At 43.2% G+C, this 25,490-nt stretch overlaps 1 protein-coding gene across 2 annotated transcripts in view; it reads left to right on the top strand.

Annotated features, from left to right (window-relative positions):
* The window catches only part of LMBR1 (limb development membrane protein 1), a 171,310-nt gene that overhangs the window by 19,793 nt on the left and 126,027 nt on the right, over positions 1-25,490 (top strand). The window contains exons 2-3 of one of the 2 annotated variants that reach the window (XM_062192925.1): positions 18,865-18,937; positions 21,605-21,644. In XM_062192925.1, coding sequence (XP_062048909.1) covers positions 18,865-18,937; positions 21,605-21,644 — 113 coding nt within the window. Of the gene's footprint in view, positions 1-18,864; positions 18,938-21,601; positions 21,645-25,490 lie in introns of those variants that run through there. The other variant, XM_062192926.1, reaches the window with a different exon arrangement.

Genomic DNA, 25,490 nt, shown 5'->3' with positions numbered 1-25,490 from the left:
CTGCTGTGCCATAGTGCCAGCCCTGGCTAATTTTTTTTTTTTTTTTTTTTTTGACAGGCAGAGTGGACAGTAGAGGGAGATAGAGAGAAAGGTCTTCCTTTTTGCCGTTGGTTCACCCTCCAATGGCCGCTGCGGTAGGCGCACCGCGCTGTTCCCATGGCAGGAGCCAGGTGCTTCTCCTGGTCTCCCATGGGGTGCAGGGCCCAAGGACTTGGGCCATCCTCCACTGCACTCCCTGGCCACAGCAGAGAGCTGGCCTGGAAGAGGGGCAACCAGGACAGGATCGGTGCCTCGACTGGGACTAGAACCCGTTGTGCCGGCGCTGCAAGGCGGAGGATTAGCCTAGTGAGCCGCGGCGCCGGCTTAGCCCTGGCTAATTTTTTAAAAAAAGATTTTCCGGGGCGGGCGCCGTGGCTCACTTGGTTAATTCTCCGCCTGCGGCACCGGCATCCCATATGGCTGCCGGGGTCTAGTCCTGACTGCTCCTCTTCCAGTCCAGCTCTCTGCTGTGGCCTGGGAGGGCAGTGGAGGATGGCCCAAGTGCTTGGGCCCTGCACCCGCATGGGAGACCAGGATAAGCACCTGGCTCCTGGCTTCGGATCGGCTCAGCATGCCAGCCATAGCGGCCATTTGGGGGGTGAACCAATGGAAGGAAGACCTTTCTCTCTGTCTCTCACTGTCTGTAACTCTACCTGTCAAATAAATTAAAAAAAAAAAAAAGATTTACCTATTTATTTGAAGGGTAGAGTAATAGACACACATGCGCACACACACACACACAGAGCGATTCCATCTGTTGATTTACTCCCCAAATGGCTGCAATGGCTGGAACTGAATTCATAAATGGGCAGATTCAAAGCCAGGAGCCAGGAGCTTCTTCCAGGACTCCCAGGTGGGTCCAAGGGCTCAAGGACTTGGACCATTTTCCGCTGCCTTCCTAGGCTCAATTAGGAGGGAGCTGGATGGGACGTGGAGCAGCCAGGACTCAAACTGTCGCCTGTGTGGGATGCTGGCGCTGCAACAGCGACTTCACCTGTTATGCCACAGCACTTACTCCATATGTTAGCTGCATTTCTGTGGAGGGTCTTAAGTATCTTCTCTCCCTGTATTTTTGACTTATGGTAAAGTCTTTTTTATATTCCTCCTCCTGCAATTTTACTGTCTTTTCAGGTAACCAGTAGGAAGAGCAATCCGGGTATAGCCTTCCATTCTTGTTACTGGCTCGAAAATACCCTTTTTTTTTTTTTTTTTTTTGGCAAGATTTATTTATTTGAAAGAGTTACGGAGAGAGAGGGAAAGACCGAGAGAGAGAGAGAGATCTTCCATCTACTGGTTCACTTCCTAAATGACACACTGACAGCCAAGGCTAGGCCATGTTGAAGCCAGGAGTCAGGAGCTTCATGTGGGTCTCCCACATAGGTGGCAGGGGCCCAAGGGTGTGGGCTGTCCTCCACTGCTTTCCCTTTAGCAGGGAGCTGGATTGGAAGTGGAGCAGCTGGGACAGGAACCTCATGCCCATATTGGATACTGGCTCCACAGATGACGCTTAACCCACTACACCTATTCTATAGTATGGTAATTAACTGACAATATAAATCTAGGTCTTCTAAACATTTTTGTATTTATTTGGACTTGTTTTTGTATGTTTGATATAGGAGTTCGATTTCATATTTTCTTTAATAGTGATCAGTAATTAGGCCAACAATTTACAGTTATTTAATATAATTATTAAATAAGCTGTGCTTCCACACTGAAAATACTGTTGTTGTATTAAGACACTTAAAAACATTCTTTGAAAAGTGGAATTAAAAGGTAAAATTTTTTTTGGTGCAAAAAATTTTTAAAATTCAGGTTGGTTTTTTTATTTTATATATTTTCCATATTTTTTTTTAAAGATTATTTATTTGAAAGTCAGAATTATAGAAAGAGAGGCAGAGGGAGAGAGGTCTTCCATCTACTGGTTCACTCCCCAGCTGGCTGCTATGGCTGGAGTTGAGCTGATCCCGAGCCAAGAGCCAGGAGCCAGGAGCTTCTTCCAAGTCTCCCACATGGGTTCAGGGGCCCAAGAACCTGGGCCATCCTCCGCTGCTTTCCCAGGCGATAGCAGAGAGCTGGATCGGAAGAGGAGCAGCCAGGACTAGAACCATCACCCATATGGGATGCTGGCACTGCAGGTGATGGCTTTACCCATTACGCCACAGCACCGGCCCTTCCATAAACTTAAAAGACCCTCTGTATATTAAATCCCCAAGTACACTAAGACATATCTTTGACTTTCCATTTTGCTTCTTTGTTCTCATTGTCAGTTGCTGTAACAATGATATGTACATTAGCAATAATGATTACACAGTGTATTTACTCTCTAAGTCTCTATGTGTTGAATTTTTAAAATATTTTTCTAGATTTGTCCCAGGCCCCTTACCTTTTAAAAATATTTGTTTATTAGAGGTTTTATTCTTAATGTCCTATTCCTTTCTTGTTTAATCCTTATAAGTTTTTGTTGCTAATGTGAGTGAACTACTTTTCTTTTTTTTTTTTTTTTTTAAGATTTATTTATTCGTTTGAAAGAGTTACACAGAGAGAGAAGGAGAGGCAGAGAGAGAGAAAGGTCTTCCATCCACTGGTTCACTCCTGAATTGGCCACAACTGCCAGAGCTGCGCCAGTCCAAAGCCAGGATCCAGGAGCTTCCTCTAGGTCTCCCACACAGGTGCAGGGACCCAAGGACTTGAACCATCTTGTACTGCTTTCCCAGGCGATAACAGAGAGCTGGATTGGAAGTGGAGCAGCCGGGACTCGAACCGGCACCTAATATGGGATGCTGGCAGTGCAGGCAGTGGCTTTACCTGCTACACCACAGTGCTGGCCCCTGTTTTTTCTTATTTTGATTTGTGGCTGGATATTGCTAGTATAGAGAAAAGCTCTTGACTGTTTATATTGATTCTAACCAGTAGATGAACTCCCTCATAATTTGAGAATCAGGTAGTTTTTCTAATGCAATTATATTACTAGATAAAAGAGAATTTTCTGCTTTTTCAGTAATCATAACCAGTATTATTTCTTTTATCTCTTTGAATTCCTCAGAATCTTGAGAATAGTGTCCAATAATGATGCTAGCAGGCATTTGTCTTATTCTTGATAATAATAGAAATGATTTTTGAGTTTTTATTAGGATAATGTTTCCTGATGGCTTTTTGATAAATATTTAAGTACATACCATTCATTTCTATTTTACATACATAGCACTTTTGTTAGGAATTATTGATTAATTTTATCAAATGCCTTCATTTATTGAAATAATAAATTTTCCTTTTAAATTGTTGGCATAAGCCGGCACCGCGGCTCAATAGGCTAATCCTCCGCCTAGCGGCACCGGCACCCCAGGTTCTAGTCCCGGTCAGGGTTCCGATACTGTCCCAGCCCCTCTTCCAGGCCAGCTCTCTGCTGTGGCCAGGGAGTGCAGTGGAGGATGGCCCAAGTCCTTGGGCCCTGCACCCCATGGGAGACCAGGAGAAGCACCTGGCTCCTGCCATCGGATCAGCGCGGTGCGCTGGCCGCAGCGTGCTACCGCGGCGGCCATTGGAGGGTGAACCAACGGCAAAAGGAAGACCTTTCTCTCTGTCTCTCTCTCTCTCACTATCCACTCTTCCTGTCCAAAAAAAAAAAAAAATTGTTGGCATGATAAATTATGTCAATTTGTTTTGTGATATTAAATCATCTTATTATTGACCTATTCCTGGAATAAATCCTCTAAGATATAGCGTCTTTGTTTTATTATGTTTTTTAAAGTCTTTATTTATTACTTGAAAGAGTTACAGCTAGGCAGAGGCAGAGAGAGAGAGAGGGAGAGAGATGGAGAGAGGTCTTCCATCTGCTGGTTTACTTCCTAAATGGCCACAATAGCTGGAGCTGAGCCGATCTGAAGTCAGGAGCCAGGAGCTTCCTCTGGGTCTCCCACGTGGGTGCAGGGACCCAAGGACTTGGGCCATCTTCTGCTGCTTTCCCAGGCCATAACAGAGAGCGGATCAGAAGTGGAGCAGCCGGGATTTGAACCATTGCCCATATGGGATGCTGGCACTGCAGGTGGTGGCTTTACCCGCTATGCCACAGTGCCGGCCCCTGTGTTTGTCTTTTGATATGATTTGAATTAAATTTTATTTAACATTTTTGCATTGCTATTTATAAATGAAATTATTTTTTAGCTTTCTTTTTTCAGGTTTTATTAAGATTATAGTGACTTCATAAAATTAGAAGCTTTTCTTTTTACGTGGGTATTAGAATTTTATATTTTCTGCTCTTTATGGTGATATACAATTCAACTGCAAACTCATTTTATCTTGTTTTATATATTATATTTTTAAATATTTTTCCAATGTCTACTTGATAAATAATGGATTCAAGTGTTTAGGTTTTTTTTCCTTAGTTAAATATAGGTGATTTTAACATATTACTAAGGATCCATCATTTTCTTTAGATTTTTAAATTTATTGCAGTAGAGTTAAATGTACTTTTTTTTTTTTTTTTTTAAAGATTTATCCATTTATTTGAAAGGCAGAGTTACAGAGAGGCAGAAGCAGAGGCAGAGAGAGAGAGAGAGAGATCTTCCATCTGCTGGCTCACTTCCCAGATGGCCGCAATGGCTGGAGCTGGGCTGATCTGAAGCCAGGAGCTGAGAGCTTCTTTGGGGTCTCCCATGTGGGTGCAGGGGCCCAAACACTTGGGCTGTCTACTGCTTTCCCAGGCCGTTAACAGGGAGGTGGATCAGAAGTGGAGCAGCTGGGACTCAAACAGGTGACCATATGGGGTGCTGGTGTAGCAGGCAGAGGCTTAGCCTACTACACCATGCGCCAGCCCTGACAGATTTTATTTACATGAAACATTAGATGGAAAGAAGTCAATTGTGCTAAAATATGAGGAATTAGGAGTATTGTGGGCTTTCTGAAAGGAGGGATTCTATGTGGGTAGGTTAGTTGTGATTGGGATGGAGACTCCTGAAGACAGGTGAGTAACAACCAGCCTGCTGTCTCCTGGCTCCTGTCAGGTGAAGACTGTCTTTTCTTTATGTTTTATTGGCATATGAGTCTCCTATGTGATTTAAAGAACTTTTTTTTACTGCTGACTTACGATGTAAGAATGCGTGGAATCTGAAAAATCTCAAGAATAAGTTATAAAGTGTGGTATTGTAGGGGCATTAATGAACTTAAAATTTGCTGTGATGATCTTGAAAACTGGAATATTTACCCCCCGCTAGGGATCTCAGCATTACCTGTTTGTGAGGTAGTTAAAAGATAAAAGTCAATTTATTATGGCCAGCGCCGCGGCTCACTAGGCTAATCGTCTGCCTAGCGGCGCCGGCACACCGGGTTCTAGTCCCGGTTGGGGACCGGATTCTATCCCGGTTGCCCCTCTTCCAGGCCAGCTCTCTGCTATGGCCCGGGAAGGCAGTGGAGGATGGCCCAAGTGCTTGGTCCCTGCACCCGCATGGGAGACCAGGAGAAGCACCTGGCTCCTGGCTTCGGATCAGCACGATGCGCCGGCTGCAGCGGCCATTGGAGGGTGAACCAATGGCAAAAAGGAAGACCTTCCTCTCTCTCTCTCTCACTATCCACTCTGCCTGTCAAAAAAAAAAAAAATGCGAATTAGTAAACAACCAATTCCATGTAAACATCTGGGATCCCAGCTTAAAAAAAAAAAAAGTCAATTTATTGTGACAGTTCTAGTAGCTATTAGAAGAGTAGGTATCAGTATGCTTTGTGTTCAATTGTTTTGGAGATAGAATATTGATAATTTTGTTCTCTCTTTTGAAGGGTGACTTGTTGCAATTACAAACGATAACCAGTGAAAATTTTTGTTCATTCTTGTGTGTGCAAGGCAGGAATGCTTTCAGTTGAAAGCAACAAAAAAAAAAAAAAAAAAAAAACCAAACTATTTTTAATCAAATAAATTATTTTTCTTTATAAAAAGACTGGAGGAATGAAGTACTGATACAAGCTACATTATGAACTAACTTTGAAATATTATTCTAAGTGAAAGTAGCCAGACACACTAAACACCGATTGTGTATGATTTCATTTATATTAAATATCTAAAATGGGCTAATCCATAGAGACAGAAAATAGATTAGGAGTTGTGAGGGGCTGCGCAGCATGGGAGGAATATAGGGATTGTATTTGATAGACACATTTGTTTACTAAGAAATCTTACAGCACATTAGTTTTTAAAATAACCTTTATTTTTGTTAGAGTTTTAGGCTCACAGCAAAACTGAGTCAAAAGAGCAGAGAGTTTCCATATACCCCTGTCCCACAGGTATATAACCTTCCCCATTATCATCAGCTCCCACTGGAGTAGTACATTTGTTACAATTGATGATGGTATTGTTTTTTAAGTTGCTGATATATTCTGGATATTAGTCTTTTGTCTGATAGGAGCTTCCAATATTTTTTTCTCATTCTGTTGGATGTCTCTTCATTCTTTTTCTGTGTAGAGACTTCTGAGTTTGACAGTCCCCTTTGTTTAGTTTTGTTTTTGTTGCCTGTGCTTTGGGGGTCTTGTCCAAGAAGTCTTCCCCTACACCCGTGTCTTGGAGTGTTTCCCTGCATTTTCTTCCAGCAGCTTCATAGTCTCAAGTCTTAAATTTAGGTCTTTGATCCATTACGAGTTGGTTTTTGTATGTGGTGTGAGGTATGGATCTAATTTCATTCTTCTACACATACATATATCAAGTTTTGCCAGCACCACTTGTTGAAGAGATTGTCCTTACTCCAGTGTATGGTCTGAACACTTTTATAACTTAAAAAAGTCAACAAAAAATAACCAATCCAGTTAAGAAATGGGCGCAGGACCTCAGTAGACAACTTTCAAAAGAAATACAGATGGCTGGGGCCAGAGCTGTGGTACAGTGGGTTAAAGCCCTGGCCTGAAGCACTGGCATCCCATATGGGCACTGGTTCTAGTCCCAGCTGCTCCTCTTCCAATCCAGCTCTCTGCTATGGTCTGGGATAGCAGTAGAAGATGGTCCATGTCTTTGGGCCCCTGCACCCACGTGGGAGACCCGGAAGAACCTCCTGGCTCCTGGCTTTGGATTGGCACAGCTCCAGCCATTGTGGCCATCTGGGAAGTGAACCAGCAGTTAGAAGGCCTCTCTCTGTCTCTACCTCTCTCTCTAACTCTGTCTTTCAAATAAATAAAATAAATCTTAAAAAAAAAATACAGATGGCCAACAAATATGTGAAAAAATGCTCAACATGGCTAGCCATTAGGCAAATGCAAATCAAAACCACAATGAGCTGTCACCTCATCCCTGTAAAAAAAGAGAATGACAAATGCTGGGGAAGATGTGGAAAAAGGGAAACAGCATTGGTGGGAATGTAAATTAGTGCAGCCGCTGTCTAGAACAGTGTGGAGATTTCTTAACAAATAAGAAATAGACTTGCCATATGAGCCAGCAATCTCACTACTAGCTACATACCCAAAAGATATAAATATTTATATTTATATATATTTATATTATATATATTTATATATATTATATATATTCTGATATAAATATATATATAAATATATATATCTTATATATAGCAGCACTGTTCACAATAGCCAAAATTTGGAATCAAATTTTGCATCATCAGATGAAAGGATAAAGAAAACATGATATATATACACAATGGAATAGTACTCAGCCATAAAAAAGAATGAAATTCTACCATCTGCGGCAAAATGGACACAACTGAAGGGCATGATGTTGAGTGAAGTAGGCTGACACAAATATCGCATGTTCTCCCTTATACATGGGACCTAAAATTAGAAAAAGGAACAAGAAATGCCTATGTATATCAGTATTGTTGCAAATATAATTTCTGTGAAACTGTGTATACCCTTTGTCAAACCAGTGGTTAAGAATGCTATGCTATTGTAGTTTTAATTATCTATGATTACTTTAAAATTTGTTGTATATGGTGGTTAAGAATGTTATGCTATTATAGATTTAATTATTTGTGATTACTTTAAAGTTTGCTATGTATGGGTGAAATGGTCATTTTTCCATTTAATTACTGTTTATATCCACTTCCCATGTTCCCACTAAGCTAGAGTCTTTTTGTTTTATACTTCTTAAACTTCTTATTTGGGGGCTGGTGCTGTGGTCTGGTGGGCTAAAGCCTCCACCTGTGGTGCCAGCTTCCCATATGGGCACTGGTTCGAGTCCCAGCCGCTCTTTTTCTGATCCATCTCTCTGCTATGGCCTGGGAAAGCAGTAGAAGATGGCCCAAGTGCTTGGGCCCCTGCACCCACGTGGGAGACCTGGAAGAAGCTCCTGGCTCCTGGTTTCAGGTTGGCCCAGCTCCGGCTGCTGTGGCCATTTCTGGGAGTGAACTAGCGGATGGAAGATCTCTCTCTCTATTTCTTCTCTCTGTGTGTAACTGTACCTCTCAAAATAAATTAATAAAAACATTTAAAAAAATCCCTTATTTGGGCCGGCACCGTGGCTTAACAGGCTAATCCTCCGCCTTGTGGCGTCGGCACACCGGGTTCTAGTCCCGGTTGGGGCGCCGGATTCTATCCTGGTTGCCCCTCTTCCAGGCCAGCTCTCTGCTATGGCCCGGGAAGGCAGTGGAGGATGGCCCAAGTCCTTGGGCCCTGCACCCGCATGGGAGACCAGGAGAAGCTCCTGGCTTCAGATCAGCAAAATGCGCCGGCCGCAGCGGCCATTGGAGGGTGAACCAACGGCAAAAGGAAGACCTTTCTCTCTGTCTCTCTCTCTCACTATCCACTCTGCCTGTCAAAAAAAAAAAAAAAAATCCCTTATTTGGTGAAGCATTAAGCCTTTTATTGTAATGTAAGTTTAAAATGTTATTTCAAAAACCAAAAATAGAAAAGGAGAGGGAAGGATGGTGAGAGAGAGGGCGAAGAAGGGAATATCATGTTCTCAGAATTGTATCTACAATTTATATTGAAATCTGTTAAAGACTGATTAAAAATTAATAAACAAAAAAAGTTGATGTTGGTACACAGCATTATTATCACTTAGAGTCCATAGTTTACATTAGTGTTTATCCTTAGTGTTTTGTGTTCTATGGGTTTGGAAAAAAATGTAATGATATGCTTCCCCCATTGGAGTAGAGTAGTTTTATCTGCCCTGAAGTCCTCTGTGCGTTTCTTATTTGTTCCTCCCTCCTGCAGCCCCTGGCAACCACTTATCTTTTGCTATTTTCACAGTTTTGCCTTTTCTAGAATGTCATACAGTTGGAATCGGATTGGCTTATTTCCCTTAGCAATAGACATTTAAGTTTCCTTCATAGGTTTTCATTGCTTGAGGACTTTTTTTTTTGGTGTGTGTTAAGTATTGTTCCATTGTCCAGATGTACAATATTTTATTTCTCCATTCAGCTATTGAAGGATGTCTTATTTGTTTCTAAGGTTTGGCAGTTAAGAAAAAGCTATTGTTTGTACATAAGTTGTTTTTTTTTTAAACTTTTATTTAATGAATATAAATTTCCAGAGTACAGCTTATGGATTACAATGGCTTCCCCACCATAACCGCCCTCCCACCCACAACCCTTCCCTTTCTCGCTCCTTCTCCCCTTCCATTCACATCAAGATTCATTTTCATTTCTCTTATATTCAGAAGATCAGTTTAGTATATATTAAGTAAAGATTTCAACAGTTTGCACCCACATAGAAACACAAAGTGAAAAATACTGTTTGGGTACTAGTTATAGCATTAAATCACAATGTACAGCACATTAAGGACCGAGATCCTACATGAGGAGTAAGTGCACAGTGTCTCCTGTTGTTGACTTAACAATTTGACACTCTTGTTTATGGTCTCAGTAATCTCCCTAGGCTCCAGTCATGAGTTGCCAAGGCTATGGAAGCCTTTTGAGTTCACCGACTCTTACCATATTTAGACAAGGCCATAGTCAAAGTGGAAGTTCTCTCCTCCCTTCAGAGAAAGATACCTCCTTCTTTGATGACCTGTTCTTTCCACTGGGATCTCACTCGTGGAGATCTTTCATTTAGGTTTTTTTTTTTTGCCAGAGTGTCTTGGCTTTCCATGCCTGAAATACTCTCATGGGCTTTTCAGCCAGATCCAAATTCCCTAAGGGCTGATTCTGAGGCCAGATGCACATAAGTTTTTTAAAAATACTTATTTATTGGAGAGGCAGAGTTACAGACAGAGGCAGAGACAGAGAGAGAGGTCTTCCATCCACTGGTTCACTCCCCAAATGGCTGCAATGGCCGGAGCTGCGCTGAGCTGAAGCCAGGAACCAGGAGCTTCTTTTGGGTCTCTTATGTGGGTCAGGGGCCCAAGGACTTGGGCCATCTTGGGCTGCTTTCCCAGGCCACAGCAGAGAGCTGGATCAGAAGTGGAGCAGCTGGGACTTGAACCGGCATCCATATGGGATGCCAGCACTGTAGGCAGAGGATTAACTACTGCATCACAGTGCCGGCCCCTGCACACAAGATTTTATTTCCTTTGGGTAAATACCAAGGACTGTGATTGATGCTAGATCATGTTTTCAGGGTCAAATTAATTTTGTAAGAAGGACACACACATATCGTGGGGGTGGGGCGGGAGGGGGAGGAAAGAAGAGAAGAAGAGATTTCCATCTTCTGGTTCACTTCCCAACAGGCCAGGCCAAAGCCAAGGAGACCCCTGCAGGTCTCCCCCATGGACGGCAGGAGCTCAGGTCCTTAGACCCTCTCTGCTGCTTTCCTAGGTGCTTTAGCAGGGAGCTGGATTGGAAGCTGAGCAGCTGGGGCTGGAGTGGTGCCCTGCCGTGGGATGTCAGCATCTTAGGTGGCCGCCTAAGCTGGTGCACCACAACGCTGGCCCCAACAGTGGCCCCAACCAGAATGTTTTCTGAACTGACTGAACTTGCATTCTCAATAGCTGTGAGTCAGAGATTCTGTTGCTATGCCCCCTCTCTCTCTAACACTGTCTTTCAAATACATAAATTAAAAAAATATGGCATATATACACTATGGAATACTACTACTCAGCTGTTAAAAAAAATGAAATCCTTTCTTTTGTAACAAAATGGACGCAATTGGAAACCGTTATACTTAGTAAAATAAGCCAGTCCCCAAAAGACAAATACCATATGTTTTCCCTGATCTGTGGTAACTGATAGAGTACGTAAAGTGTAGTGTGTTGGAGTGAAATGGACATTTTGAGATCTGATGATTGTTCACAGCCTGTCTCTCTACTGTTGAGGCACAGTGTTTTTTTCTTCATACTGTTTGTTGAACTCCTTACTTAGTGTAGGGTTTACCTTATTAGTATAAAGTAAACTAAAACTAGATCTTTGTAAAAATTTGGGAATAGGAGAGGGAGGTGGAAGAAGGGTTTGAATGTGGGTGGGAGGGAGCGTAGGGTGGGAAATATCACTGGGTTCCTAAATTTGCATGTATGAAATACCTGAAACTTGTACACCTTAAGTGAAATTAAAAAAAAAAAAAAAAAAGGATGCCGGTTTGAGTCCCGGCTGCTCCACTTCTGTGAATGTTTGTTTTAGTAGTTTGTTCCTGGAGCTGGTAGTATAGCATCGTGGGTTAAGCTGCTGTCTGTGATGCCAGTATCTTATGTGAGCACTGGTTTGAATTCTGGCTGCACCACTTCTTTTTTTAAAGATTTTTATTTGTTTATTTGACAGGCAGAGCTACAGACAGTGAGGGAGAGAGAGAGACAGAGAGAAAGGTCTTCTCTCCTTTGGTTCACTCCCCAAGTGGCTGCAATGGCCGGAGATGCAGCGATCTGAAGCCAGGAACTTCCTCCTGGTCTCCCATGGGGTGCAGGGCCCAGGGACTTGGGCCATTCTCCACTGCCTTCCCAGGCCATAGCAGAGAGCTGGACTGGAAGAGGAGCAACCGGGACTAGAAACGGTGCCCCAACCGGGTCTAGAACCCGGTGCCCATATGGGATGCCGGCGCCGCAGGCGGAGGATTAACCTAGTGCGCCACGGCGCTGGCCCCTGCACCGCTTCTGATCCAGCTCTCTGCTAATGTGCTTGGGTAAGAAGTGGAAGATGGCTCAAGTGCTCCCCACGAGGACCCCTGCTGTCTAAGTGGTAGACTTGGATAGAGTTACGGGCTCTCGTCTTTGGCTTGGTCCAGCACTGGCCATTTCAGCCATTTGGGGAGTGAACCAGCAGATCGAAGATCTCTGTCTCTCTGTTTCTCTCTTTGTCTCTCCCTAATTCTGCCTTTCAAGTAAATAAATACATCTTTAAGAAAATAGTTTGTCTTATTTGCAATTATTGATTTAAATATACATGGTCCTCAATTTATGATGGGATTGTGTCCTGATAAAACCTATCATTAGTTGAAAAGTATTGCAAGTTGAAAACACATCCATATTACTTAACCTGCCAAACATTGTAGTTTAACCAAGGCTACCCTACACATACTCAGAACACTTATATTAATAAGTGTTAACAATGGACATAGGCTGAAGTTGGGCCCAGTTATCACACACAAAGCCTATTCTGTAACAAGGTATTCTATAATAAAATTGTATCTCATGTAATTTACTGAGTACTGTACTGAGAGTGGGACACAGTGCTTGTATGGTTGGTACAACTTTGTATGATCGTAATATTGGAAGTCATTAACTTGAGCCATTGTAAGTTTGTGGCTGTACAGTCCAATCTTTTATATTATTTTCATAGCTATTTGTGTCTTCTTGTCTTTAGTCTGAATTTTTTCTTTATTTTTTTTCTAATTTTCCTGACTCAGGATAATTTCAGAGAAATACCATTTTAATTTTACTTATTTTAGTAGCTAGCTTCTAACTTTCATGGATACTTAAATCTTTACTTTTTGATTTTGCAACTTTAAAGCAGTATCTGTTGATTCTTTGCTGAGAAAGATAAAAATATCAGCTCAGTACAGTTCATTTGTTTTCTTTCTCAGGATTTGGATAGAAATGTGTTGGTGAGGGGCGGTGTTGTGCAGTGTCTTAAGCTGACGCTTGCAGCGCCAGCATCACATATCAGAGTATCAGTCTGAGTTCTGGGTGCTCCACTTCTGATCTAGTCCCTTGCCAAATTGCCTGTGAAAGCAGTGGGTGGTGGTTCAAGTGCGTGGGCCCGTGTCACCGAATCACCCATGGGGAGAACAGGATGGAGTTCCAGGCTTCAGCCTAGCCCACCTCTGGCATTGCAGCCACTTTGTGAGTGAACCAGGACATGGAAAATCTCTCACACTCTCCGTTACTCTACCAAATCAACCAATCAATCAATCTTAAAAAAAAAAAAAAAAAAGAGATATGTCAGTGGTCGAAGTCCTGGAGCCCACTTGGCACTCATCACTCTTTTATGATACTTACTCCTTTTGGTCACCCTAAATTTGTTGAAGCCCATAGACCTAAATGAAATTACTATAATGCACCAGTTTGAATTTAGGTTCAAACATTATACCTGGAATTTAAAAATATTTAATTTTTAACAATATAATATGTTAGCCCTATTATTAGGTTACCTGTGACTTGTAACTGGGTCCCTCAGCTCCCAAATGTCTAACTACTCTTAATCAGTTTCAGGACTAAAGCTTTGTGGCTCCCTGGGAAGTCCAGATCATCCTGTCTCTGGGTTAGCTGGCATAGAGGATGCGTGCCCAGTGTGTGTTTCTGCTGTGAGCTCTGGTAGCATAGCTCTGTCTTCCCTGACCAGGATGAATCTTCTGAGTACCATGAGATGTGCTTGTGTGTGTGTGTGTGTGTGTGTGTTTAAGTTGGGAATTTCCTTTTGTCCCCACTGGGAATAGGGAAAACAGGAGGAGGCATTGTTACAGCTTGATTTTGTTTTGCTCATGTTTGAGGGTCTGTCTTTCCAGAAGAAGACTGGTTCCTTTGGAGAACAGGCTGTGGTCTGACCTCTGGAACTAGACAAGTAGTCTGATCAGTTCTATGATTTTTGTTCTAGTGTGATATAGTTACCATGTTTTTATTTTCATAGTGGGTAGCTTTTATTTCAAAGTTAGTGCTGTGTATATTTTAAATTGTTAATCTTAATTCTATTCAATGAATTGCTGTCAGTCTTCATTCTATTCATTTTATTTCTTTTTTATTCAATTAATTATCATGTCATGAATATTTCTGTACTAACTCCCTGGGACTAACTACTGTCTTCCATCTTTGAACACTGACTGTAAAAATCCATAACTTCATTTTATTACACAAACTTTTTTATTTTTTTTGACAGGCAGAGTGGACAGTGAGAGAGAGAGACAGAGAGAAAGGTCTTCCTTTTTGCCGCTGGTTCACCCTCCAATGGCCGCTGCGGCCGGCGCATCTCGCTGATCCGAAGCCAGGAGCCAGGTGCTTCTCCTGGTCTCCCATGCGGGTGCAGGGCCCAAGCACTTGGGCCATCCTCCACTGCACTCCCTGGCCACAGCAGAGAGCTGGCCTGGAAGAGGGGCAACCGGGACAGGATCGGTGCCCCGACCGGGACTAGAACCCGGTGTGCCGGCGCCACAAGGCGGAGGATTAGCCTAGTGAGCTGCGGCGCCGGCCACACAAACTTCTACTCTCCCAACTTTCTTGGTCAGGTAATTTCATGGCAGGCAGCTGCTTCTCTGCTGTGAACCTGTCAGTTGATTGACATCTCCACTCCTCCTGTTCATCTGTCTGTCTTAGGCTTCCTATCCCTACCCCACCCCCCATCTACTTAGGTCTCATGGCCAGTCATTTCATTCACTATTGCTAATATTCTAATTCAGTGCTTCTCAAATTGTAGTCAGGGGATTCTTGGCAGTTGATGGTTAAAACCCTGGCGGCAGATGCTGTTACCTATGGAGAATGTGTGGGGGCCGGCGCCGCGGCTCAATAGGCTAAATCCTCCGCCTAGCGGCGCCGGCACCCCGGGTTCTAGTCCCAGTCGGGGTGCCGGATTCTGTCCCGGTTGCTCCTCTTCCAGGCCAGCTCTCTGCTGTGGCCCAGGAGTGCAGTGGAGGATGGCCCAAGTGCTTGGGCCCTGCACCCCATGGGAGACCAGGAGAAGCACCTGGCTCCCGCCTTTGGATCAGTGCAGTGCGCTGGCCGCAGCGGCCATTGGAGGGTGAACCAACGGCAAAAGGAAGACCTTTCTCTCTGTCTCTCTCTCTCACCGTCCACTCTGCCTGTAAAAACAAACAAACAAAAAACCAAAAAGAGTGTGTGGAATTAGAATAGAGAAGGGTGCTCAGCCCAGAAATCACAGAGAATGATAATGTTCAAAGGCTGCTAGGAAAAGGGAAACTAGTGAAGGGAATTGGGAGACCAATCAGAGAAGCAGGGAGACTGCTGGCAGAGGTCAGGTAAAAATGAAGTGTGATTTGACTGTTAGGTCACTGTTGGCTGCTGCCAAGGCGCCTTGAGTTGGTTGATGGGTGTGAAGTCAGATTAGCGGTTAGGAGAGCGAGTGGCCGGTGGAGAGGTGGCAGTGTGCAGGCCCAGGCTGCTGTTTTGAAGTGTGTGATGGTAAGGGGATGAGAGTCTAGGGTTTCTTCTTAGAGTCGTCAAGCTTCTGATGTTTCTTGGGGACTCCATCTATACAGGCTGCCTTAAATGCCATCCGGTCACCAGGGCTTGCCTGTACCTTAAAGGCCATTTAATGTCACCTTGCCTCTTATTCATACTATATTTCTCTATACTATATATTTATTCTCCCATATGATTTATAAACCTCTGTTACCATTCCCATAAATAACCCTGATTTGATGAACTTGCTTCTATTGCACTGAGAACATAGAAGCTATCAGAAAGCATCATGATGTCTTTGTTTATCATCATGTCTTTATGTTTCTACCACAAATCTTAACCACCTGCATCTGAACTCAAATATTCTGGCCCCTCCTACTCTTCCTTTTTACTGTGGATAGATTTCTGTCACTCCCTCAACTTTGAACACATTACTTCAGCATTCTCCCTTTTCTTTCTTGCATGAATAATTTTTTCTCTGCTGGATTATTCATTCAGCCATCTCCAACTTGTCTGTGTCTCATCTTTAAAAAAAAAAAAAAAAGCCTCCAAAGCAAAAACTCTTCCTTAACATTTCATTTGCTCTCCTGATAATAAAATTCCTGGAAGGAACTGTCCACTTGCCTTTCTGTTCTAATTCCTCCCCACCCCTCCCTCAGCCCACTTCACTCAGGGGTTACCTCTACTGCACCAGAAAAAACGATGCTGTCAGGGTTCACTGGTGCCCTCCATGGTACTAAATTCAGCTGTCAGTTCCCAGCCTTCGTCTTACGGCCCGTCAGCAGCGTTTGACGCTGTTGATAATTCCCTTTTCCTAAATAAGCCTTCTTCATGTGACTTTCAAGATGCCTGTCTCTTGATTTGCTTCCTCCCTGCTGCTTCTCATAAAGCATTTGCAGATCCTTCTGTCAAGTTAACTTCAAATGATCTGAGAATTCCAGGCTCTGTTCTCGGACTTTTGTTTTTCTGGCCATATTCATTCACTCCCTAGGATCAAAATCTTATCTAGTTCCAGGACTTCGCCATTTGATGGTTCTCTTTCTTTTCAAAGATTAATTTTTTTTTTATTTATTTGAAAGACAGAGTTACAGAGAGAGGTAGACAGAGAGAGGTCTTCCATCTGCTGGTTCACTCCCCAGATGGCCGCAACGGCCAGAGCTGCGCCAATCTGAAGCCAGGAGCCAGGAGCTTCTTCTGGGTCTCCCATGCGGGTGCAGGGGGCCCAAGGACTTGGGCCGTCGTCTTAGACTGCTTTCCCAGGCCACAGCAGAGAGCTGGATCGGAAGAGGAACAGCTGGGACTAGAACTGGCAACCCATATGGGGTGCCAGCACTTCAGGCCAGGGCATTAACCCACTGTGCCCACAGCGCCGGCCCCTCTTTCTTTCTCTTTCAAGATTCATTTTATTCATTTGAAAGGTAGAATTACAGAGAGAAGGAGAGAGAGAGAGAGAGAGAGAGAGAGAGAGAGAGAGAGATCTGTCTGCTGGTTTCACTCCCCAACTGGGACTGGGACTGAAGCTGGGGACTTCATCAGGGTCTCCCGTGTGGGTGGCAGGGGTGCAAGCATTTGAGGCATCTTCTGCTGTGTTCCCAGGTGCAGTAGCAGGGAGCTGGGTTAGAACTGGAGCAGCTTGGACTCGAACTGGCATTCATATTGGATGCTGGCATCGCAGGCAGCAGCCCAACCCGCTGTGCCACAATGCTGGCCCCTGGTTTTCATATTTAAAAAAAATACTCTCGCCTGACCCTTTCCCACAAACTGCCCATATATTTGTGTCTAGCTGCCCATTCAACTTCACCACCTTTGTGAATAATAGGTATTTCACATTCAACAGTGCAAGCTGGGCTTTTAATTTCTCTTCCTAAACTGCGCCTTTGTAATCTTTCCTTACTCAGGCTAAGAACCTTGTATTTATTCTTGCAAGCCCTGTCAGGTTTGCTTTGAAAACATACCCAGAACTTGATCACTTAACACGTTCACCCCCTAGTCTGAGTGACTTCTCTTCCGGATTATTTGCAGTACATTCTTTTCTGGTCTTCCTTTCCATGCTCCTGTCCTTGACCCCATTCTGGTTGGTTTTCTACGTAGCATCTGGAGTGAGCCTTTTGCCCAGTGTTAGATGGTATCACCCCTCTGCCCAGAATCCTGTGGTGGATTGCCGTCTCATTCAGGTTAAAACCCAACACTCAGTTGTACCAAGTCCTGTGTGGTGGCTCCCATTACTGCCTGACCTGATTTCTTAATTCCTCCCACTTGTTAGAATACACCAGAGCTGAGGCCGGTGCCGTGGCTCACTTGGTTAATCCTCCGCCTGCGGCGCCGGCATCCCATATGGGCACTGGGTTCTGGTCCCAGTTGCTCCTCTTCCAGTCCATCTCTCTGCTGTGGCCCGGGAAGGCAGTGGAGGATGGCCCAAGTGCTTGGGCCCCTGCATCTGCATGGGAGACCAGAAGGAAGTGCCTGGCTCCTGGCTTCGGATTGGTGCAGCACCGGCCGTGGCAGCCATTTGGGGGGTGAACCAACGGAAGGAAGACTTTTCTCTCTGTTTCTCTCTCTCACTGTCTATAATTCTACCTGTCAAATAAGGAAAAAAAAAGAAAGTAATAGGCTCCTAAAATTAAAATATTAAAAAAAAAAAAAGAATACACCAGAGCTACTCCTGCCTCAGACCCTTGGCACTACTGTTCCTTTAGGTTATCTTTTACTTACTTGAAAGGCAGAGAGTTAGAAAGCAGCTGAGACAGAGATGTTACCTGCTGGTTTATTCCCCAAAGTGCCCACAGTGGCCAGGGCTGGGGCAGGCCAAAGCCAAAAGCCGGGAACTCAATCGAGGTTTCCCACTTAGGTGGCAGGGGACCCAACTCCTTGGCCATCACCTGCTACATCCCAGGGTGCACAGTACCAGAAAGCCGGAGTTGGGAGTTGAGCCAGGACTCAAATTCAGGTGCTCCAGTAGGATGTAGGCATTGTAGCCGCTTCTTATTCACTGTGCCAGTCGGCCTGCTCCATCTGTCATCTGTCAGTTTGCGGTGCCAGGGATCTTTACATGTTTTTGAAACTTTTAGTACATCTTATTATTAGGTAGGGGTAGTAGCCTTTCATTATTTTTAGAACTGTCAGTGATGGTCTGGTTCTTTATATTTCTACATGATTTTGGAAACCATTTGATGAAGTTATGCAAAGAAAATTGCCATTGGGCTTCCCCCCCATAACGGTATTTTTTATATTATTAAACTGGGCTAATTGACTAATCGGTGTAAATTAATATTGACTTTATATTAAGAGAATGTCATTGTATCTTTTACTAATTTAAATCCTTTCTTCCTACAAATACCAAAGGTATGTCTTCTGTTACCAGAAATTTTGCAAAATATAAATGATCTGTTAAATTTGTTTTGTTTCAGATATGTTTTCTTCTTTTTGCCATTCTCTACATTGTTTCCTACTTCATCATCACAAGATACAAGAGAAAATCAGGCAAGTGGCAACGTGTTAATTAAAACTTTGCTCCTAGTGCCAGATGGTCTAGGCTTGCTGTACAGGATGTGTCAGTGCGCTTGTGGGCCATGGCCTGTTGACTGGGCCGGTGATTGAAGTAAGCAGTTGCCTGGTCCCAAGAGCACTAAAAATAACCTTCAGGGAATCGGACTACTCTTAGGGTCACCTTCTTAGAGCAGACTGCTTGTTTATCACAATTCTTAGGTGCAGCTAAGAACAGTGCAGGACTGTTGAGTATCTGAGAAATTCCATAGTTTCTGAGGGAGTTCGATTTCTGTGACTGGCCCTGACTTTGAGCACCCTTCCTCCCCCATCCCATCCCTTCTCTGAGTACTAGAGGTTATTTTTCCCCTCTAAACAGCATAGAATTTGTACTCCCTGTAATACTATTTACACTTCTGTTACATAATATTATTATTATTATTTTTTTGACAGGCAGAGTGGATAGTGACAGAGAGAGAGACAGAGAGAAAGGTCTTCCTTTTTGCTGTTGGTTCACCCTCCAATGGCTGCTGCGGCCGGCGCATCTCGCTGACCCGAAGCCAGGAGCCAGGTGCTTCTCCTGGTCTTCCATGGGGTGCAGGGCCCAAGGACCCGGGCCATCCTCTACTGCCTTCCTGGGCCATAGCAGAGAGCTGGCCTGGAAGAGGGGCAACCAGGATAGAATCCGGCACCCCAACCGGGACTAGAACCCGGTGTGCCGGCGCTGCAAAGCGGAGGACTAGCCTGTTAAGCCACGGCGCCGGCCACATAATATTATGTCATATATTTCCTTATCCAGCTAGAGGGACCGCTGTATTCCTTCTTAACAGTGAACTTTGTGCTGCTTAGTTTGCAGATTTTTAGGTCAAAGTCTGATAAGTACCTAAGCGATTGCTTTCCTGCCTGCTGTTAAATCTGCCATTTTTAAAGAAATCTCAGGTTTTCTACCTGTGATGCTGAGCTAATAGAAGGTGTTATATGAATACTGAAGTATTCCATGTATTAATGATTAGTTGGTATTAATAGTACCAATTTAAATTTGTCAAACTTTTGGGAGAAATAAAGAAATAGCACTTGCTCTAGTATATTACTTTAGTATTATTACTTGGCTGTGTGGCTACATTGAAATAGTCTTTGGATTCTGTAATTTGAAAATTTTAAAGACTTGAATATTCAAAACAGTATCTTAGCTATTTTTAAAGACATTTTGGCATGGTTTCATAGACTATGGGTACAACAAGAAGAGGAAAAAGAATGAGTGGGTATGATGATAAGCAGGAACATTAGAGATATATAAAGATGACTTTTAGGATACCCAGAGAGTTGTAGGCAAGTAGTGAGGACCCAGAATATAGCTGGTAGTGTGTTGGAAGTATAAATGAAGGATATGAGGTACTAAAATGTTCAGGACTTGAGGGTTGATTGGATGTGACGGAATATATATATTATATATTCTGTACTCCTTTGGTCTTAAAACTATTTGGGGCAGTTTATAATTAAGTATGGAGATTGAACTAACAGAATGGTCCCTTGACCCTGAAGCAGTTAGTGTCCAGAATTCCAGAGGCCTAAGGGGAGTGAGCCTTTGAGGACAAGGAGGGGCCAGGAGTGTTGTCCTGTAATTGGGTAGTCTCTGTAGTTGGTCAGTGTATGTGAGAGGATAAAAGAGATGGCTGACGTGAGCGAAGAAGAGAGGAGGGTGCCTGGGTACCAGGGTGAAGGCCATCTGCTACTAAAAAAGATACTCAGAGTTTGATATATTTGTTTATAATTTAAATAATTATGAATTATTGAGGCAGCGTATTCAAGGTGGTTTAGGATGATCCAAGAGAACCTTGTTATTACAATTACTAGTGATGAGGCCGGCGCCGTGGCTCAACAGGCTAATCCTCCGCCTTGCGGCGCCGGCACACCGGGTTCTAGTCCCGGTCGGGGCACCGATCCTGTCCCGGTTGCCCCTCTTCCAGGCCAGCTCTCTGCTGTGGCCAGGGAGTGCAGTGGAGGATGGCCCAAGTGTTTGGGCTCTGCACCCCATGGGAGACCAGGAGAAGCACCTGGCTCCTGCCATCGGAACAGCGCGGTGCACCGGCCGCAGCGCGCCAACCGCGGCGGCCATTGGAGGGTGAACCAACGGCAAAAGGAAGACCTTTCTCTCTGTCTCTCTCTCACTGTCCACTCTGCCTGTCAAAAAAAAAAAAAAAAAAAAAAAAATTACTAGTGATGAACTCAGATTATAGAAAATTAGATGAGGTTTTTAAGATTCTGAATTTTAATTTATAGGGAAAACTTATTGGCTATTGTCAGTAAACAGATTTCACTTATTAGCAGTTTCACGTAACATCATACAGCAGTATACTTCATGGTGGTCCTAAAGTTCTACCAAGTGTTATCTTCTTGAACTAAATATTTGAAAATTTTAAATTTTATATGGTAGTTTTGTTAATCAGAGTTTTGATTACTACAAAACACTCTAGTCTCTAACCATGTACTGTTCTGTCTGATTTAATGATATTTGAATTTGGATTTGTTTCAAAATAAATGCAATTATATTTGAAAGTTCTTCATATTAAGTAGTTGCTTTTTAATATATTTATATTTTAAAATAAATTAATGAACATTTTGTTGAAAGATAAAGGAATATTAATACCTTAAACATTTTTGCAGATGAACAAGAAGATGAAGATGCCATAGTCAACAGGATTTCGTATGTATTTTAAAGTTTGTTCTGTTTCCAATTCTGAAATCATTCTTGAAACTGAATCGAATTTTTTGATAGAATATGGGGCAAATTTACCTTCAGCATTACAACATTTTTATCGGTGTTAATCATATAATTGAAAAGCACATCTAGGCAAATACATGTACATAGATAATTGAGGATTATATCCTGTTGAAATCTGCCTGTTTACAGAACTGATGGATTTCATCATCAGAGGATTTAATGAGGAGATAGGCTTACATTTAGGACAATTTCTGGATCACAAGGAGGAAACTCTTGAGTTTTTGAATGGTCTACTGAGAAGACTGTGCTGGTCTTCAAGGGAGTAGACATCTCTTCTGGTTAATTGACTGTACCTGCTGTGAGGCAGGGAGGCGAGCCCAGACTGTCCAGTAGGTTCCTTACGTATGCTGACAAGAGATGGTAGAAATACCCTTTACTTATTCTGAGGTATCAAACTGGATGAAAAGCAATGAATTCTTTTCCATTAGATTTTGATGGATTAAAATGTGAAAATATACAATGTACCTTCATAGGAAAGTACCTGAATGCCATAATTTTTATTGATACTTTAAATTTTTTGGAATAATTTCAAATTTTAGAAAAGTTAGAAGTTAACTACAAAGAACTTTTTCTCCTGAACTGTTTGGGAAGTTGCTGACCTGAAATTCCGTCCCTTCAGGATTTTGTGTTAATATATAATTCCTTTAAACAGTACAGTCTCCTAACCAACAACCATCAAAATAAGAAACTAACATTGTTACAGTACCACTCATGTCCCATTCAAACTTACAGGTGGGATTAATGTCCTTTATAGCAAAAGAATCCAGTTCAGTATCATGTATTGCATTTAATTGTCATGTTCGTAAGTCTTCTTTAGATTGCAAGTCCTTTTCAATATTTGAGTATCCTGATCACGATACATCTGAAGACTACAGGCCAGTTATTGGGTTTTATCTGATATTTCTTCATAATTAGTGGCAGGTTATACATCTTTTCCTGAGAAGAGAGGGATAACCGGGAGAAAAATATAGGGAGAGGGGGTGAGGAAGGGAGAGGAAGAAGAGAAAGATTCCATGTGTTTACATACAATGAATGCTTTCACTCATAAAACGAAATGAAGTACTAGTACATGCTGCCATGTGGATGAGCCTTAAAACTATTATGCTAAATGGAAAAAGACATAGACAAAGGTCACATAGAATATGAGTTTATAAGAAATATCCAGAATAAGATAGATGCATCCAGAGCAGATTGTTGGTTGCAAGGGAGGAGAGGGAGAATGGGGAGCAGCTGCTTCATAGATAGGGCGTTTTATTTAGCTGTGATGAGTGTGTTTTGAAACCAGAAAGAGGTGGTAGTTGTGCAGCATTATAGATGGGCTAAATGCTATTGAGTTGTTCATCTTAAAATGGTTTAATTTTTTGTAATGTGAGTTTTACCTCAATAAAAATTACTTTCACCTAATTGACCTGAACAGGCCTGATATGATTGTTACCTGAAAAAGGAATATAAATGAGCCCTGACTTAGTAGGTTTGGTAATTTAAAATGTTTTAAATGCCCTAGGGAAGTTGGATAAGAAGCAAAAACAGCTCTAACTTCAGACTGGAAATTCTTGTTCTGTGGGTTTAAAAACTGGGCCCAAAAGTTGATGTTTAAAATTTATAGGATTAGGAGTCTTAGTTTTATTTCTAGCTTTATAACATTTGTGAAAATTCTTAAGTGAATCATGTTTTTTTTCTGTCTAAATTATTGCTCCTTTAAAAACAGCAGTTAACTTCACTCACCCCAAAAAAGCTATAGTGAATCACAGACAGAACGAAGGGCAGCTGTTCCTTCCACATGCAAATTTTAGCTTGAAAAACAAGTAGCATGCCTCTGTCCTCCCCTGCCCTCCTCTCCCCTCTCTCTCCATCTTTGTACGGCTTTTGGTTGTAGATCTACTTAAATGCACTTATAGATCAATAATTTATAAACAGGAACACATTACTTTGCCTTTACCCTTACAAGTGTGTTTACTGAAAATGTGGCCATGTGCTATTTCCTGGCAGTAAGTGCTCAGATGGAGGCTCTACTACTTCTTCTTTTACTTATTTATTTCTAAAGATTTATTTCTTTATTTGAAAGGCCACACTGAAGAGAGGGAGAGGCTGAGAGGGAGAGGTCTTTCATCTGCGGGTTTAGTCCCCCAGATGGCCCTAGTGGTCAGGCCTGGGCCAGCCTGAGGCCAGGAGCTCGGAGCTTCATCCAGGTCTTCCGTGTGAGTGTCAGGGGCCCACGGCTTGGGTCATCTTTTGCTGTTTTCCCAGGTGCGTTAGCAGGGAACGCGATTGTAATGGAGCAGCCGGGACTCAAGTCTGTGCTCGTGTGGGAGGCCAGTGTCACGGGTGGTGACTTACCTGCTCTGCCACAGTGCCAGTCCCCAGGCTGTGCTTCTTACCTGTTTTAGCAGAGCAGCTGTCATGGCATAGCCAGGGGGTTTGGGTGTTCCCATTAGGTGCTTTCTGTATTGTGGTAGTGTGTACAGAATGTTTGCCTTTGCAGGAGAGGGAAGCATGGATGTGAGACGATGAATCTGCTCTAGTCTGCTCCCCTCCTCTCACCCCAAAGCCAATCTCTTTGGTTATCACTGTAATGGAGTGAGAACTGAAGGCTTAAGCTGATCCAGGTTCGAACTGTTGAACTCAAGATTAACTTGGATCCATTAGAGATTGAGAAACAAAGATTCCTGTTCTCCATTGTAAAACAGAGCTCCCATGTGCTCTGTAATACTAGTGTGTGGATTAGATAGCATATATAAAAAGTCTGATTAGAGTAGGGAGCTTCACACACAGAAGGTATGAAATCTGTATTTCCTCCCTCTTCTCTTCACACTCTTAGAGGCTTGCCTTACCTCCTCTCATGGAAGGGAGTTGAATAGTAAGCGATTGGGCTGTGCTTAACTGGGACACAGTGTGGTCCTCAGCTTTCGGAAGGGGTTGAGATGCGCTCGTGAGCCATCTGTCCACTGGAGACGGCTGTCCATGGTGAACTGTCTCACCACCCAAGTCAAATGGAAAGGTCTTCCCTCGGCCTTTCTCATCTCCGTTTTAGAATCTGCCTTCAGGTTCTCTCTTGCTCCTAAAATGCTCTCATCCTATGTTGTGTTTGTATCTACTCATGCCCTCTGCCCTTCACATCCAGAACACAGATTTCCTGAGCGCTGTTCTCAGCTAGGTATTGATTTGGATTAAAGTAGTTGATAGAAAGATACAGGGTCTACGTTAAGGATGGCTTTTGAGCCTGTGCAACAGAGGAGGGTTTCCATGCAGGAGGGCAGGGCCTGGCATGGGCTTCAGAATCCGAGGAGTAAGGGTGGCCCCACTTAGGTTGACCTGTGCAGGGTAGAGAGGGCATCCTAGGAGGCCGAGGAAGATGTCCATGCTGGAGGGGGCCTGTCGTGTGTGTTGATTCAGGGAAGGAGAGTGTGCAGGACAGTCCAGAGTGGGGAGCCACCTGATCACAAGGGGACATGTCTGTGTAGGCTGGGGTTGTCACTGTGCCAGGAGATTGATTACGTGAGGGGGAGGGGCTGATGCATTAAAGACTGGGTCCCAAGTATAATTGGAGGAAGGGGGGACAAAGAAAGTGAACACTGAGTTGTTGGGAAGTGAACACTGAGGTGTGAACTCATGTTTTTCAACACCTAAGGAATTACATGTACCAGTAACTGTGTGTGTGTGTATTTATATATGCAGAGCACATACTGCATTCTCCAGCTGTAATTACCCAGAGTCCCTGGGGTCATGGCATTCCAATAGTAGTGAATATCTCTAGGACTTAAATCTGCA

This window comes from Lepus europaeus, chromosome 5 (assembly GCF_033115175.1).
Source record: "Lepus europaeus isolate LE1 chromosome 5, mLepTim1.pri, whole genome shotgun sequence".
Lineage (NCBI taxonomy): Eukaryota > Metazoa > Chordata > Mammalia > Lagomorpha > Leporidae > Lepus > Lepus europaeus.
Note: the sequence above shows the minus strand (reverse complement) of the source record. Positions and strands in the feature narration are given on the sequence as shown.